This window comes from Neodiprion lecontei, chromosome 1, assembly GCF_021901455.1.
Source record: "Neodiprion lecontei isolate iyNeoLeco1 chromosome 1, iyNeoLeco1.1, whole genome shotgun sequence".
In the NCBI taxonomy this organism is placed as follows: domain Eukaryota; kingdom Metazoa; phylum Arthropoda; class Insecta; order Hymenoptera; family Diprionidae; genus Neodiprion; species Neodiprion lecontei.
This window is the reverse complement of record NC_060260.1, coordinates 4574432-4593298: the sequence shown is the minus strand read 5'-3', so window position 1 is coordinate 4593298 and position 18867 is coordinate 4574432. Positions and strand designations below refer to the sequence as shown.

Below are 18867 nucleotides of genomic sequence, written 5' to 3'. Positions count from 1 at the left end.
ACGTTATCTGAGTTTCGTGGGAAAACGTAGGGAATTCTAAATCTTTTGACGGGCAAATGTGAGGGAATTTTTATTTCACCAAAATTGTCGCCACCCCGTCTGATGTTGAAAGCAGTGATATCTTCATCACCGGGGAACCGAGCTTCGGTTTGCAGGTAACGTTGACAAAGTGAAAGAGCGCCGTACAGGTTGAACCAAATTGGAGGTGTCTTATTTTTTTTTTTTTTTTGAAGAGAGTCTCTTATCACCTCTTTCGGCGAATAATTAAGTCAACGCTAATAACTTCGCGACGACCGTTCGTTTTTTTTTCTTCTTGTTTTTTTTTTTTTTTTTTCTCATTTTATCTTTTTATTAGAAATGATAATTAATAACGACGTTGAGTAACGTGTACTCTCTTGTCGAATTCGAGCTACGAAATAGATGAGTTTCAGAAAGTTTATATCGACGCTGACGAAGCTCGGTTTATTCTGGTGGAAAATTTTCAAACTCACCGAGAACTCGTGGACTGTGTATACATGTATAATTATCAAAGATATTATACGGATTTGTTAACTATTCAACAACTTTCGCAGCATCGCTACTGTGATAGTATAGTAGCGATATCTGTTTACGGAAAGAAACAAAAAGATCAGATTTTTTGTAAAAAAAAAAAATACCCATGTCAATTATGTTTTTTACTATAAATTTAGGAGATTTTACTCTGCGGACATGGGTTTTCACTGTTTTTAGAGTGAACTCTAATTTTTTCCAACGTATTCATTATTGCCTGCAATTTCGAGCGAAATCTGCTCTTTTATTCTCTCCGTCTTGTTCAGGAATATCGAGTAACAAACGAGGCGAGTTGTTCATAATATTGTTTAGTTTGTTCCCGTTACGGGCTGTAGAATCGATCAATTAGCGGTCGGTGAGTTTTGAAGGGTTGAAAAATTGCTTGAACCAGCTGCGAGGCGGGTTGTTGAAATTTCAATTTCAAACTTTCCATTTCATATTATTATTATTACCTATCCCATAAGTCTGAAATTTAGGCCAACTCCGCAGTGATTTGAACTTAAAATATTGACCAACGAGCGGCTGTCGCGACGTGCGAAACATAGAACGAGACGCTATTGCGCTGGTGTACATTTATGCAGGCAAGTAGAAGCGCAAGCGGAAAGAAAAAAAGTACAGTACAAATTACGTAGAAATGGAAAACCAGGAATAATAATGCGAGCGACCTGCAAGGGAAGAGAAAAAAAAAAAGAAAAAAAAGAGGGTCAAAAGTTTTGCATATTAATTTTGTATAATTGTGCATAAATCAACCGCATATTATACTTCCGGTTGGAAAACAAGAGCACATAAATTTCATTCCAACAGGTTGAAATATCGATTGTTAGACAAGGTTAGGTGTTGCAACGTGTACGTATATATACGTATATATATATATAAAACAAATTCACCCTCCCAGATTACAGGTATTAATCTTACCCTCATTAATTCGCAGTTACCGCCGCTTAACTTTTATCGAAGAAATTAACTTTAAACCTTGTGAAATTCCTCTTCTTCTCCGTCACTTTCGCGCCTCGAATGCTGCTCTAGCATTAACATTGTTATTATTATAATAATATATCATATTATATTGTGCTAGTATTCTTGTGACTTTCAACAGGTAGAAGGCAAACGTAATTTTGCCACAAAGTGAAAAGGGCGGGTGAAAATTGCCTGCGGGGGACGGAAAGGAATGTATACGAGGGTTTCGGATGTGATATTACGTGTACATATATTTCTTTTGGGGAGTTAATTATCATACAAATCAGACTTAATTACCGTCTCGTTTACGGTCAGCACTGTCCTGCAGACGTGGTTTAAAACAGTAACAACGAGAACAAGAACAACAAACTCGGAGCTTTAATTTAATCAGCGGTTCGAAATCATTTCTTTCGCTGCCTCGCACCGATGAAATTCACCCTGACGGTACTAAAAATGAAAACCTCGCAATATCCACCGTGAACATTGTAAGTATATTTATACCTATATGTTTATGTGTAGAGTGTTATCACGTATGCACGAGTCGTGTCTGCAGGGACGGACGTGTCGCAATATGGCTTTTCAGCTCGACTGAATACCAGCTTATTCTCCTCGGGTTTCGGTCTAGCACGTCTGAAACTAGCATGTGAAATGTAACTCCGACCATGAATCATGTCGTGATAAACCTTGTTCAGATCTAGTTGACGTAGGTACGTAATTTGAAGTAGTAGGTACGTCGAGGTACGTATGCGTGTAGTTTTGCACGCGACGATTCGCGTTTCATTTCGTCCCTGCAGCGACCTCCAGGTTCGCATTTTACGCGACCCAACATCGCTCTTGTCAATTTTTTTTTTTTTTTTTTTCAGTCACAGCAACGAGTTTAATAATTGACAAAAACGAATTAATTCTCGCGGGAAATAAAAGGTCAGTTTGAATCTAGCCGTCGACTTCTCGCGGCGAGGCGGTTCTTCGACAATATAAATGTTGCAAAAAGCTGACGGTTGCGAAGATCTTGGAGGTTGAATAAAACGGCCTTATCTTAAAACCGGCCGCCTCGAAGGGCATCGACATTCTTCCTTTATGCTGTCGGATGGGACGAATTCACATTTTTATCTGTACACGCACATTTCTATTCACCCAGTGACATCCGACCGTAATACTTACGATCCAGGTTATCTACGGAGTCACGGCGATGGGTTGATTTTTATATCGTGCGTAATATTTCTTCAGGCTACGAAACAGCTCCGATTTTGCAACAAACACGGTTCGAGTAACGCCAGCGAAAAATCTCCTATGAAAACCGTATCGATCGATCGAGATACGCAATGGTGGACTCTGCATTCGGGCGAACAAGGCAATGAATTAAAGCACTTTGGCGATTGAGGTGAACGGCTGAAACGACGTTTTCAGCAAAGTACTTGGACCCAATTCCATCTCTCGCTCTCTCTTTCTTTCTCTACTTTGGTGGGTAAATTTTGCGTGCAGGATGGGTGACAATAAGTGACACGCGACGCGCGATAAACCGATACGGTCATCGAACTTCGTCCCTTTATCCTTGACTGAGCTTTCGGTAAACCCCGCGCTCCGTATACAGGGGACTCTATTTTCAATCCCGGATTGAATATCAACTAAAGCTGCTGTGACGCCGTTGCGACGCGTCTGCCGATGCGAATACCAAAGCGATTCAGATTTTTTACTCCAGTATCGGCGAGTGAAAAACCTCTAGGCGATGAACAGTCGGGCATTATTAGTCCTTCCAAAATCTGTCTCGGCAAGTTCGAATGGGAAAATTGATTCCCTGTAAAACATGGCAACCCGATCGTTTATCGCGATGAGCTCGTTTCCAGATCTCGTATTCGAGGAAGAAAGTTACGTACGATTCGTTGTCGGAATACCTATGCGGAAGGCGGTAAAAAAGGATATTCGAGTCTGTCATAAAAGACTCCCCGTCATCCCTCTAGCCGTGTCTGTATGTATAGTCGTACGATAAAAATAATTGCCTCGATTATTCTGTATCCTTCGGTCTTACTCGTCGACGTTCAAACTACTCACCTTTCGACTTTGCTTGACGGAAGATTTCGTGGGTTAGCTTTGCGATGTTTGTGTGCCGGGTCGCACGAATGACGCTTAATTACCCTTAATTGGAACCGCGTGTTCTCTTGCCAAAGGCTGGGTGACGCACTATCGCGTGTCTTATTAATTCATCAGCTCGCGTATTATCGTTACCGGCGCCAAGTTTTCTCGCTCTTTTCTTACATACCGACTGCATGAACTTCCCTACGAGATGTACGTATAATAATGTAACAGCTGCGGAGAGTGGTAACGGGATATCACCCTTAATTTGAAGGAGAATCCTCCCCCGGTAAGTTTTAAACAATGAATCATAAAACACCGCGCTTGACGATGAACGATGCAACAAGTTTTCGTTTAATTAAAACCGGCAGATTCACTTCCGGTAATTTTACTTCGTAAATGGGCTTATGTATAACGGTGGTATGTTATGTATAGATAGGTGGGAAGTTTCCGAGAGACTCGAGTTACGCTTCTTGGTTGCCTGATCGCTGTGATAACGGGAATCCACCGATTCGTTTCTTTGACTTTGAAATTGTGTGCGAAGCACGGGTTTGGAATTCCGAATTTGACAAGGTCCGAAAGCGTGAAATTCCGAATTTTTTCCGCGGTGAAACTTAAAGTAAAGAAATTTAACTTTGACGAAACGCCAAAGTTGCGAATGTGCGTAAATGAGAAAATTTAAAAATCCAAAAGATCGAAATTCCGAGTGATCGAAGATGTTTAAGTTCTGTGAATTTCTGGCTTGGTGAAATTTCACCACTTTGATCTTTCTTTGTTTTGGATCCTCGATATTTTTACGTTCAGAATCCTGGACATTCTGATTTTTGGTTTTTCTTATTTTTTACACTCACTCGTTGAGTAAACTACACTGTTTTAGTATATTGTTATTTTCGGAATTTTACTCTATCAAAACTTTGCTTTTCGGAACTTTGCTCTACCGTAACTTGAATTTTCGTAACCTCGAGCCGTCGGGTTTCCGATCATTCGAAACTTTGCTGTTTCGTAATAGTTTGATTTCTTCGCCTCAAGTTTGTCCACAAAATAATTCGGAATTACTCGCTTTCGGAACTTTTCAAATTCGGAACTTTAACCCCGCCCCGCGTGGGGAACGAGAGGATAAAAAAATGAAGCCAACAACAGCAATGGAAAAAAAATGACAACGCATCGCGGAAGAAATCTATTATATATGTATCGTGGCAAGAATATGTATAAATTCGAAATAACGATTCAAATACGTTTTTCACGTCCTTTCGCTTTTTCTCATTCCATCCGTCAGATCCCGACCCTATTTCCGGTTTGCCTAGCATAGTAAAATATAAGCAGGGAGACCCAGCGTCGGCAAAACTTTCGAACGAATGAAACTTATTTTCTTTACGGATCAGGATCACAGAAGCGTTTCGAGAGGAATGTGGGATAAGAAACAGGGAAGTTCCGTCATTCGGCAAGGCTTATCCCGAAAATATACGGTTGAAATTGGTCGGATGTGTTTTCGAGGGTCTCGGAAGCGGCATTGCAGAAAGCCGCGCATCTGGATTATGGTAAATACTCTGGATATTGAATACTCTATTTTTCTTCGATGATCACCTACGAGGTTGCGAGGAAAAAAATAAGCATCCCAACAACGCGACTCGACGCAAGAACTTGCGAGGAGTTTCACGATAACAAATGTTGCACGCGTATGTGTCGGGTCGCTCCGAGTTACTCTTATCCTCAAACCTTATCGCTCGGGCTGCAATCGCGGGATTAGTGAGGTGGGCGTAGAGAGTCTGTAGGTGAATTTGCGTAGATATTGGTAGGGGAAAATTACCGAATCCCCGTTTATTCGGAGGGTCGCGTCGTAACGCGCAGAGCCGCGCGTTTCTTCGCTCCGCAAAGTTCGTCGCGAGCTCTCAAGAAGGAGATGCTGCGAATTATCATCGGACCATTGTCATATCTCGCCTGGGTTGGAACAGTTAAACTTATTGTTGAACCTCGGTTCATTCCCGCAATCGTTTCGGAGTGAGGAAGTAAACCCCTTCCCCAAATTACATCTACTTTAAACCCCGTTTTCGCAATCCCTGTCCCACATGCCAAAAGTCACAAAGAACGCTTTGTTCCTTCGTCCGTTTATCATCAAAGTCTTGAGAAATCACACAAGGACTTCATTGTCAGAGTTTAATGTCAAGTCTCGCGAAAGTTAACACCCGTTGACGATGTCGTTTGAAATTCGGAATTTCGAATTTGGAAACGTACTCCAACAAATTTCTTCTACAACCATGTCGTCACGCTATCGATCCGTGCACAAATGGTACGTACAGTTAGTTTGTTTATTCACGTTATACGAGGTGTGGTTTAGTGTTCAATTTGAACCGATTTGTATGTTACGTTGAACCGAGCCTCACCCACCCCTGGAGTGTGACCCGAAATTACAGGGTAAGGTATGAATGAGCTAAAATACGCGTGACTATAAATTCCCCCCCCCCCCCCCCCCTCTCTCTGTATCTAGCTTTAATTTTGTCCAACATTTGTTAAATAAATCCCATTTAGATTTCTCGCTCTGTGTAAATACTATTTCATTCTGTTCTATACTCTCTCTCTGTGTCTTCGAAACACGTCGTTGTTACCTGTAAAATGTAGAATGTAATTCGAAAGCGAGCTGATGTAAGTAATTGATATCAAAGGATCTTCTCTGCTTGATGCCAAAAGCTGTGTCCGGTAATTGAGAGACGTAACGTATTCAACGGGAAGATAAGATTCGTCAAGCTTATATCTGGCTGACAAAACAAATGAACAAAAAACAAATAGTGACAATAATAATCTACATGTGTAGCATGGCTTAGTACACCTGCCGGAAATGCGAAACATTACCGTGATAATAAACCAGACTGAAAGTACACGAGGAGAGATTGGCATCTATAACAGTCCTTGTTGGGAATGATAAACACGCCAGGAATGCGTCGTATGTAGGGCACATTCGCACGAAAAATAAGCGTTTAGCATAACACGTGATTACACAGAAACACGTGCACACTTCACGTGCTTTTGTCGACATAGAGCGAAATTTTTTGACAATTGAGTAAAGTGTTACTGCATTGTTAGCGGTTTCTCGCAGAAGTTGTGTATGCGACGCTTTATCGTTCATAGAGTTTCAAATTCGTTTAACAATGATACAAGTTTGATGCACGTGTCAAAGCTTTGCAAGGTTTAAGTATGTGGAATTGTTTTTTTTTTTTCATAAATTCTTGCAGTATGTTATTATGTTGGAATTATCAAACCGTTTTAAAAGAAGCGGACGCTGCTGTGCATGCGTTGCACCGTAAAATACTAAACTGGAAATATTTACAAGCGTCGCGCTTGCAGCTTTTAAGGAAAATCTAATATTCATAGAGTCTCAAAGCTTGTCGCACTAAAAGCTCTCTCGCGCTGAAGGACAAGGCTCGTTTTTGTCTCGATAATTGTTACCGATCCGATATCCCTTCCCTCGTATTATAACGCAGGTATAACGAAATGTAGAAGAGAAAATTTTGCACCGATTTAGATCTTTCCGTTCTTTTAAGATCGAACATTTCACAAGCATTGGCTTTTTTGTTTCATTCGCGTTTATTTCATACTCGTACCGAAGCGAGCGCCTCATCAGCTAATTAAATTCGCATCTACTTCGTTTAGGTAAATTTGCATTCAATATCGACCGATCGTTAGACGAGGGAAAAAATAATGAGGCTGTAAATATATGATAAACGACGTTATAATGCGAACCATATAAACCGCGACGCGATAATCTCGGTGGCGGTTTTGCGCGTCAGCAGAATTTCATGCGAAATACAATACAAGTACACTTATTGAACACACCAATATCACCTTCGACAATCCACAACATCCTGTCAAACACGTTCACCGAGTTTGTTAGTCTGGCCAATACTTACCCCGAGATTGATCGTTATTTGACTGATACAAATGATTTCTTTCTTTCCACTTACTTTTCTCCCGTTCTGAAAATTGGCTTTTACGCGCGCATATTGATGACCGGCATGGGTTGAATGAAGGATGGACTCGCATTAGAAACGAGTCGTGGAATAATGGGATTTACGCTGTCAGTGTCCGGGTCAGAACTCGGTTAGGAGTCACGAAACCCTTTCCGTCTTATCTGATAAAATTTTACTCCCATAATTTATCATTTTTTTTCTTTTTTTTTTTTTTTTTTTTTTTTTTTTTAATGCCCCTCTTCCCTCGAAGTTTTTTTTTTCCTCAGAGCCGAAAAGAACCGGAAGTGTTTTGCCGCGCTTGAACGATCGTCGGAACTTGGATCATCGTTGAATTTTTTTTTGTTTTTTTTTTTCATCTCTCCCACATCTTTCCGCACTTCTTAAGGCTTGATTTTCGCGCGAGAAAGATTAGCGTTGTCACCGTGAGCGATAGTCGCGATCGTAACGACGATGGTAATTGAATCCGATGCTGAGATTGGATTAATCTTTCTTTCACCTTTATCTCGCCTTTTCCGAATCTTGTTGTATCGGCAGTTGTAAATTTTATACATTTTAACGCGAACTACAGTCGTCTGGGTAAAGATTCAAAATTGTAATTACGCTCTTTGTCTCAGTTTTCATTGTCAAATATCGTTGATTACAATTCCTAATTAATTACGTGCAAACATCCACACGATATGTTTTGTCTAACCTGCCTCTCTTAGAATTTTGTCAACGTTTGGGACGATCTGAATTTCCACTCGGCAGAGTCCCGGGTAAATTTATCAAAACATCTTGGGGGAATTTAGAACCAAAGGTAAAGTTTCGTTTTCGAGGGATATCCAGGGTGAACTCCGAGTGCTATTCGCCCCCTTGAGAAAATATCGAATTCACGCGGCGCGGCTCAGGAGGGATTTACTTCCATCCGTACACGCATACGGACTCGGGTTCATTTTTCAACCGAGGAGAATTTCGGCAGCCGTGTCGTCGCTGTCCATACAAAATGATAAATAGCTAATATCGTTATCCTCGCATCTAACGTGTACAATACACTCGATTCTTAAGGGTCAATGTGTCTCTTTAACGACGAATAGCTACGCTTACGATCTCATTCCCAATGACACACGATCGAGTTTAACCCCGTTTGTTCACCCCGAGAATTTACCTCCGATTAAACCGGCTCTATTCTCATCGTTTTAACGGTTTGCATAATGAGACGATAAATTGAGGCGATGCATTAGCATACGTATCGTTCCTAATCGTCGTGTATAGTAAATCGGCGAAAAGGGTGATTGAACGACTTTACAATATGTCCGATAAACATCATCTTCCGGCACGAGGAGAAATCGACAAAAAAGAAGTGTATGTAAGGGTTTGTTTTCAAGTGGCTTCAAATTTATTCCTTGTTTTCTTTTATCTTCTGCCTGATCGAATTGGCGAATTGAATTTCTCTTTACTCCTCTGTCTTTTCCGCACATAAGACAAAATAAAGGATTTTTGTATGAAATTTCACGCAAAACGTTGAACAGAATGATCTGTGTGAAAAATTGAATTTTAAACAGATTCCAGGTTTTCTATTAAATCATCGTTATTGCAAACGGAAAAAAACTAAAAAAACTAACTACCAATACCTCGAAAATATTCGACTGTGTCGAGGCAGGTAATTCGCTGTAACGTTGTCAGAAGAAAAAAAACTGTAAAAAAAAAAATACCCGCAAAACGATTATTTTTACCATCGTTTGCCTGGAGAAAGGAAATTGCTATATGATCACGAAGTGAAAATACATTAGTCGTTTCCTTTCACATGTTTAGCCCACAGACGAATGAGGACAGTGACGAACTACTTCCTGGTCAACCTCTCAGTTTCCGACCTGATGATGTCGCTGCTGAACTGCGTCTTCAACTTTATCTTCATGCTGAATTCGGACTGGCCATTCGGCGCTGTTTACTGCACCGTAAATAATTTCGTGGCGAACGTGACGGTTGCCTCGAGCGTCTTCACTCTGGTCGCCATCTCGTTCGATCGGTAAGCAAAAGAATGTCAATTTTACTTTTCCACCCCTTTTTCTCCCTATCAGGTTCCAGTTTCCGGCAGTCCTAAAATCGGCTCGCGTCGTACGATAAGTTTCACGCAAAGATCGCCGTCACGTCATCGATCCATTTCCGTCTCCACGTACGTCATTTCACCTGACATACGAGAAGACCTTCGCTCTCTGTGGCATTTCTGCAGAATCGTTGCTGCTGAGCTCAGCGGATCCTGTTATTAGCGTCAGTAAACGGTGATGCCCGGTCTCCCCGGCTCTTCTTTCATGATAATATAACGAAGGCGAGCGGGGAAACTGCTTTATTGAATGCAGGGTGAAGAGCCGGAATTTATACGATGTCGAACCGAACGCTCTCTTCCTCTTCCCCCGCAAGGGAATGCAAACGTGATTTCGATGCAGCCCGCGGACCCGTAACGTTCAATCGAGTCACAGTCCGTGTACGCCCGATTTCACGGCCAGGATCGAGGCCTTCTTTCTTCTCAAGATTTCCTCCTGCCACCTACGCAATTCGAAGGCTGGATCAATCTCCCCAAATATCAATTCCCGGTATTTCCGACCTTTTCACGGTCCTCGTTCAAAGTACGTCAAACGTTATCTCGCACCGTTGAGTCTCGAGTCCAAAAGTCAAGTCATCCGATGTTGTTGTTGCGATTGTTTTTGACAGTCGAATGCCGGATATCGTCTCGAATTTCAATCGCGATCGATTCATTCGACGTGCAATATACGTGAACAAATATCACAAAATCGTTGCTAATTCCGGGCGATAAACTTTGGTTGTTAACAAGACGGCTAATCCTAAGGATCTTTGATGTATACAATTTGTCGAGGACCAATGCTGGGTCAACGATGCTCGCGGTTGTTCCGCGGTTTCGGAGAGCTTCTTAATTAATTTCTGCAATCTTCGTTCCTCCGGAAACTCGCGTTAATTGTACAGCTCGGTCCGAATTGCGGGCGGTTAGCCACTTTCTGCAGGGAATGCGATGCAACAGGATGAGAAGGCGAAGCATCTCTTCGGCACGTACGATACACCGAAAGCGTAATCAAGAAAACCAATTCCGGTGATATTTTGCCATGCGCACATCGGGCATTCGTATAATACATAATTTCATTTCGTTTCATTTTCATTTCAAAGAGGCACTCTGGGTTACGCGAAATTTGCTATAATCTTGATTCACCCGCGAAATTGTAGGAAATGAATTCGGTGATCCCGGCGAGTACTCGTCATCAGAGACATCGTCATTTCCGTCGGGAGAGAAAATCATCACGGTAACTACTTCAAACTTCCGATGAATTCGGAATGCACACTCGGATTTCGAAAATTGATTCCGTAGAGAGTCAAATTTACTTTTACAAACTGACGAAATTATTTTCTAAGTACAATGATACAATTTTTATCGCAGTATCAATAAAATTACTTTCCTAACGTAGGATGTGTGTACGTATAATTGAAGAGAAGCAATAATCATTGCGAAACTCGAAGAGGCCCACGGGCTTTAAAAACAAAAAGGGCCAGCTGGTAATATTTTTTCATTACACGTTTATACATATTTATATAGAAGGCTGTGCACGTAAATTGGATAATATCATGCTCCGAAATTGTTCTCTGTTAACGTGAAGGAAATTGTTAATACAATTTTATTAACTGTTACATTTTTTACGCGAATACGTATATTTACTGTAGTACTATAATTTTCCAGAAGCACCGGAATTGAAGTTATCGAAAATTCAACCTCCCGGAATAATGTGTATTACATATATGTATACATATAACGATATTTTTCCAACATCCTAAATAAACGTGCGATCGGTATAGATCATTTGCAAAGGAAAAATAAAGAGACGGTATAAAATAAAAAATTGTTTTTTCTTGTCTTAGTAATTGTTTCACGAGTATAATTAAAGTTAACGAATACCTAGAGCTGTTTTCGATTTCCACTCACGTAACAACGTTTATGCGTATTTGTCATCATTTCCATCTGCGCATTTGCTCGTGATATCATTGTTTCGATATAATTGGCCCATTATAAGCTCTTGTCAATGTCCGCAACAACCGCGGAGCCTTCTGTTATGGAAATTGCCGGTAATTCCGAATTTCAGAAGGTATGTATTGAAACAATGTGGAAGGGAAACACTTATCCGATCGCTTGAAATGAAATCTTTACGCCCGTTTGCCAATCTCGGCAATCCAATACGGTTCGTTGATTATTCCGCGGAAAAAGATGCGGAAAAAGATGCGAAAAATCTGGGCGACAAAACCTCTTGACAACTGATAGATGCTCTGTCGCGGCTGTGCAGACGATGAACATAATTGAGGAAATTCTGTCTTGGAGCACGCGAGGTTCCTAATTGATTTTAAGAGGACCTCGTTCTTTGGTAGACCCAATTTTTTCGCGACTTTTTGCCGTATATATTCGTAAGGAGGTTATTCAGTTATTCACCAACATCAGCCAAAATTTTTATACGCGTAATTTTTGTACGTGGTCAAATTAAATAACATCCTCTGTGTTTGTTTTTGATAATGTTTTTTTATTTATTTTTTTCCTCCCGTTCTACCAATTCTTGCTTATTAAACTACCGCCCTCTAACTTTAATAAACCGAATATCTTATTCACTTTTGCACACACATCGACTGACGTATTATACAAAACCAGAGGCCTTCAGCTACCGGATGAACGCGGGAAAAAAATTTGCATACGTATTCCCAGATTTGCATCGCGCGGCACAATATCGCGATTTCGTAGCGGAAATTTGCGGAATAACCTAGAGGGAATAATTCGGGCCAGGGAAATCAGTTTCTTTCTCAGCGTGCTGCACTGCGTCGAATGAAGAAAGACAATGAGAAGGAAGAAGGAGAACGAGAGAGAGAGAGAGAGAGAAAAAAAACAAAAAAAAAAAAAAAATGTATACAGCAACGAAATTTTCATTATAACTCGGTAGTGAAATTCTGCTCTTAAGAACTGGAGAGGAAAATGTAAAAAACAAAGGAAAGAAAGAGGAGGAGGCCGGGCTGTAAGAAGATGCTAATCCAAGTCTCCTCGTCGTTAACCAACCACGGAAAAAATTTCCTGCGAAAGATTGGACGATTGATATTCTCGCGATTATACTATATATATAGGCATATACCGAGTAGTAAAACCCGGCGAAGTGTCCCATTATCTTATGTCTATAATGTAAAAACGTAAATAGAGGTGTTCCAGCGTCCCTTTCAGCTTCGCCGCGGGATAAAATGAGCTTTTTTTCATTCCGACAATCGCTCTGCATCTCCGGAATTAAGCCTCCCCCCCCCCCCCCCCCCCCCTCCGCCTGTAAACAAACCCTCGTAATCAAAATCCTCGTGCAACGGAATGACTGAAAACATTGTGAAAAAGTTCGCATCAATAATGACGTGAATTTAATTCACGTTCCGCAAGAAATCAGGACCGCAAAGTGGAAGTTCTTTCGTTAACGAGTTTTGCAAATCTGACGAAACGAATTGCAGATGAAGGAGCAATCGTTGCCGGGCGTAATTTTCGATATTTTTTTTCTTTGCAGCTCGACGGTTTTTCACTATTATTGGTCCTGTTTTTTTTTTTTTTTTTGTTGCATTTTGCAACCTATACATCGCTCGAATATGCGAAGTTAACAATCGACATCTGCGTGTCATATACCGCGTAGGAGATATGAATAAACTTTTCTAATCATGTCAGATGCTATCACTCATAAATATATATTCACTCGTAAAAACAGGCAAATGACTCGGTAAAGTTTCTCGTTCGTGGGTCGAAGTTTTTTTCATTATTTATTTTTACTGCATCTCACTAATCCGTACACTCTTTTCAATATCTTTTTAATGACGGAAAATGATGAAAACCTCGAATTGATCACATCCTGATCGCAAAATGCTAGCCACAGGCTTCGTTGGTATTTTTTTATTTATTTTTTTTCTTTTTTCTCCTTTGGCAAAGAGTTGATTCACGAATGCGACGTGCTGATTATCGCATACCCGAAGCTTTTCCGTACACATGCATATATATGCATAAGTTAACGTCAAACCTTCGTTATAACAATGGGTAAAAGATTTGTTCGAATCAAGCTTGTGCAAAACAAATGTATAATGTCAGTTGTCAGTTTGCGGGAAAGTTGTTGAGGCAAAAAATAAAACCGAAATATTTGATTCATTTTTCAAGATGGTTTGGCCGAAGGAACGTACGAATGCTAAAACATTTGAGACCGCGGATTACGTTATATAATTTAGGCGGAAGCGACTTCCATTATCACGATGTTTCTTCATTATTGGAAAATACCGACTGCTCCTATTGAAATTTCTCTCGCACCAAAAGCAGGGGTTCCCTCTTTTATGAAATCTGAGTTCGATCTCACGCTCGGTTGTCTATGAACATTTCCCACCTTGGCTAACACCGTCAGCGGGAAATCTGTATTCATTTTTAGGATACAATCATCAAGAAGGTGAATATTACATGGCATATATATATATATATATATATATATACATATACAATATACAAAGTCATTTTATTCCACCGAGACGGATCTACAGAATTTCATCTTCGGAACATTTATGCGATATAATTTTCACCAAAATAAAAAATATTGCTGTCTCTCTAGATCAGAATATGTGGCTAATGTGTTTTTCCATCAGCTTTAAATACATTTAATCCTACTTCCATTATACTCCGTTAAATTTTCTTGCCTTTTATGTGTTTTGTTTATTCCTGTTTCGCTCCCGACTCCATTAACGATGTACGTAATGGTCTGTAAGTGATCGTTCCAATATCGTTTATATCACGTTGTACATCTCGTTTGAAATCAGATATGCGTAATCCGACGGATAAACGTCACGCTACATAAAACCGTAGAAGTGAAATAATCAACCCCAAGCTTTTTTCTCTTTGTCACGTTGCAGAGATAGGGCGTCGAGTTCAGAGGAATAGATACCGAGAGCTATTTCGGACCGCATTTATTTAATCAACGTCGTTGTTTTTCAATTCGAAGTATCGAGAGAGGCGAAGAGGCAACAAAGCTATTTTGCCAAAAAATTGCACGTCGAGTAACGCGATCTGTTTTCCTGCACAGCATGTTTTTCCTACGTGACTTCTATTTCCGACCTCTATTTGTTGAGACCTGCGGGAACAGCTTCTGTGTATTCGAGACGTCAAAAAAATGTTGTGCACTTTTAGCGTCACGTGAGACGATCGGATCTTTTGCTGCATTATGTAAAATTGAGGCAAAAAATATGGAGCATCGTTCGTCTTGTTACCTCACGTCTCAAAATAGGATCTCTTAACGGCTAGATTGTTATTTTTCGCCTTTGCCGCCGTTGCGGAATGTGGATAAGATATTTAAGAGGCTTGAGATATACACCCACGTGGGCATTTTTCACTTTCGCAAGTTTGCGGCTACCGTGCACGAATTCCTGGGATTAGTGGAAAAAGCAAGTGAAACAAAAAGGAAGAAAAAATACCAACCCACGGCCAAAACTGAATCAAAGCGAACCTCGCTACGGGATTCGAAAAATGGCGTCAATTACCTGACTATTTTTACATTAGATTAGAAGAAAAAACTGGAACCCATATCGAGAAATAAAAAAAATCCACTACGAAGAATTATGTTCATAGTCAAATCAGTTGGGAGTAATCAACTTTCGTGTAGTAAATTGAGCCGGGAAATAGAAGACTAAAGATGTAAATGCGTATATGAATGTTAATGTAGAATTGTTTGCATTGGTTCGTTGTACGAGTAACTTGGTAGAACGACTGAGGCTCTGCGAAATTCCATGAATCTTATCATCGAGATCTCTGAATGGATTCGAGAAAGGGAGACGGAGAGGGGATATTTGACTTTTGCGCTCGTCAGCTACCCGCAACGTCGGAGAAAGTTCGATGAAAGGAAACAAATTGAACGAACAAACGAAGGAACGAATGAACCGAAGAGCGAGAGGAACGTGGCGCCATAAAATCAAGACTCCGGAGCAGAAAGTGACGACACGAGCTTTCACCTTCGCGAAGAAGGACATGTCCCAGGACATTCGTCCTAATTTACTCGGTATACCCGCCAACCGGATGTCCGGAAGTGGGTATCGAAGGTTCCGAAAATTTGCGATCAGCTTTCACCTTCGAACTCTTCTGCTTTCGAAGGCACCTTGTGTTCTTCTCGATCCAGTCGTTGTTGAAATTATCCTCGAAATGATTGCACGTTTCAAATCACACGCGAAACGTACACGACGGATTGAATTTGACGCAAAATTTACTTAGCGTCTGATGCGTGGTACGCTACGAAGGTAATTGACCCCTGATTGGAATTGGAGTTTCAATATAACGACGGATTTCGCCGTACGAAATTACCGCTGCGGAAGCAATCATCTTTCAAAATGGTGCGTGGGATCGTTCGATTGTAATTCGCACGTCAACGTTTGCTCGAGATATAAATTGAACAATTACGACGCAGCTACACTCGCGCGTTTTCTGATTATGTATCAGACTCCCGAATTGATGTTATTACACGTATTGTTTAGTAATTGCGTTTTGAAATCGAATTGGGAGACTCTCGGTTCGCTTCTATTGATCTGCCGATTCGTTAAATTTCGGATTCTCGCTGGAATAGCCGGACAGATAACCCCTATGAGCAACCGCAGCTTGCAAACAACAAGTTATAGTCCTCCTACTCCTAGCGCAGTCGCTGTTTGATCATCGCAAGTTGTTAGACTCCTTATCTACCGCTGGGATAAACTTCCCGAGATCCTTGGCTCGATACGAAATTTTCCAACAGATATTTATCGCCGCTCTACTTGCTTCCGAGAGTTACATTAGAACTGACCGTGTGACTGAGTAACAAAGTTGATCAGTTGTTTTTCGACCTCGATGATAATCCCGAGTCACGGTTATCGTCGAAGGATTTATCCCAATCTTCATTTCCCGTGATTAAGGCGAAATTGAAATTCTTGTCCCACTTTAATTTCAAATTATTTGCGTACCTGACAATCAAGTAAAAAACTGCGTCATGAATTACGGACTGAAGGGAAAATGAGGGGGCCTAATTTGATTATCGTTGAAATCGCCGTGCAGAACGATCAGCATAATTTGGTTAACACGCGGAAACCGAGTCATTATATATTGAAAAGTTATGATTTTTTCACACCGCGGGAATTTTTATTCGTACTCTTTATCCCCCTATCCTGAAAATTCTGCCGTGAATCTAACCTTTCGTTCGAAAGATTTCTTTTTCGTATAGGCGTGGCGCAATTTCACAAATTCGTTAGTCCTAATGCGGGGAGGTTCCTTAATAACTGAAATACGTTTAAAACCAGGAGTTATTCGTTCGTTTATTAAACGCAGCAAGTCAGAGTTTTTTGTTTTTCAATTTCCATGTCACGCATTTACCTTTCCCCAAAGAAATGCAAAAAAAAAAAAAATTAGCACAACTTTGCAGCTTCGAACGTCGTTATTATTGTTACCGTTATTACCGTTCAACGAGGCTTCTGACTGTATAGGCCAGAATTGCGATTCTGAAAAAATGACGACGCTGCATCGTTCCTCCCCACTTTGAAATTGATTTCGAAACTTCTGGGTCTGCAATATGCATTGACGAGGGCCTATACACGTCTCGTTATCGTTCGATTCTGCAGGCGCGTAGCAGGCTCGTCATTTCCAATTTTCTTTCGGACTAATAAAATCTCTGCAAGCTGACCAAGCAAAATTATCCACATCTGGTCACAACTGGAACTCCTAGAAAAATTCTCCCGAAGCAAATAAAGGAGAATAGGAAAAAAAAACTTTTCGTCCGTGTGTTGTTGTTTGACACTTTGGGGCTAGTTTGGGAAATCATTTTATTCCTTGCACGTAAGGTTGTAGTTCACCAGAAGTAAAAGAGCACTTCGTCTCTATGGACCAACTTCGAAGCTCTTTTTACCACGGAAGGTAATAATTTGACAAGACCCTCGTGCAGCCGGATACTCCAGAACAAAACGAAGTGAAAACCCTTGAATAACACATCGTACTCGGTGTAACCGAAGCTCCGTTTTTGGGACATTGGAAAACGTGGATTATTTGTCCCTAAAGGCGCAAGTCCTGCATTCGACTCGATTCGAATCAATTATGCACACCCGCCTAATGAACTGTTTGTTCAATTCTCGAACCTCTGTTATTGTACCTCAAACACCTGATTCGCAGCATTGTACAAATATACAAATTATACAAATGTATGTTTTATACTTGCGTATGTGCGTGGTCAAAGCACGAGTGTAAGGTAGGACCTTCGAAACCGCTTGTTAGCTGGAACCCAATTAACGGACGAATCGGTTGTAGCCTTCTCAGGAATCCAGCTGAATGTGAAGATGTTTTACACGCTGGTCCAGCCTCGTTGTACCTACGTATTCGCGTCGAACTTTGTTATTGCCCTGGTAAACTTGCATTTCAATGTCAAAGCTCCACCCTCGTGCCTAGTTCGAATCGATAACGTCACTGCGAATCCATTCTCTTCAGCTTTATTGTAATTTCTTGAAAATACGCGTCGAGGAGTTTTTCAGGTATAAAGGGGGTCGAGTCGAGTGTCGTACTTTTTGCTCGATACAAAAAACCAAGCCCCAAATTCACCCTGCGATAAAATTCCCCGTATTCGCGCAATATCCATATAAAGGCCGGTGAAAACAGAGCTGTTGGTCCAATATCCGAGCGGAAAGGGTCCGAGTCGATTTACTCCCAATTTTCTCCCAGAGCGAGCCTTGAATCGACGGTAAAATTTAATGTTACAGATACATGGCGATCGTCCGGCCTCTTCAGCACCGCATGTCTCGGAGACGAGCGCTTCTTGCTGTTGCGATGATTTGGTTCGCTTCCGCCCTACTCGGACTCCCCTGTCTTCTCTACTCCACGACCATGACCAGAAGGTGGGTGCAATTTGCAGTTGAGAAAACAAGGACGGCTTGTATGATGTTGAGATTTAATTAAAATAGCAGGCGCACCAGCTGATACACTTAGTTGATTAAAATGCTCGACGCCGCCTTCTTCTATTCGCTGTCACGAGAGAGCTTCGATTGCTATTTCCACCATCCGCCATTTATGCGATTGGTTATTTTTCAAAGCTCGACTTGCACGGAGGATCCGCTATAAACAGCAGCCCGCAGTCTCGGGTGACTCGATTTTTTTCTCTCTTAGATCGGACCTGAAGAAATACGGTTATACATGTACAATATGTACATATCAATTTCACGAAAGTCCCTGGAAATGTGAGTTCTTTGAATAATCGATCCGACGTGTTAGCTGTTATTCACAGATTATACGTCACACGCCAGGGTCAAAAGTTGAAACGCT

General features: G+C 41.1%; 1 protein-coding gene across 3 annotated transcripts in view; it reads left to right on the top strand.

Annotated features, from left to right (window-relative positions):
• The window catches only part of LOC107226330 (tachykinin-like peptides receptor 86C), a 65426-nt gene that overhangs the window by 34450 nt on the left and 12109 nt on the right, over positions 1 to 18867 (top strand). For all 3 annotated transcript variants that reach the window (XM_015667110.2, XM_046732449.1, XM_046732460.1), the window contains exons 2-3: positions 9330 to 9543; positions 18309 to 18443. In XM_015667110.2, coding sequence (XP_015522596.1) covers positions 9330 to 9543; positions 18309 to 18443 — 349 coding nt within the window. The remainder of the gene's footprint in view (positions 1 to 9329; positions 9544 to 18308; positions 18444 to 18867) is intronic.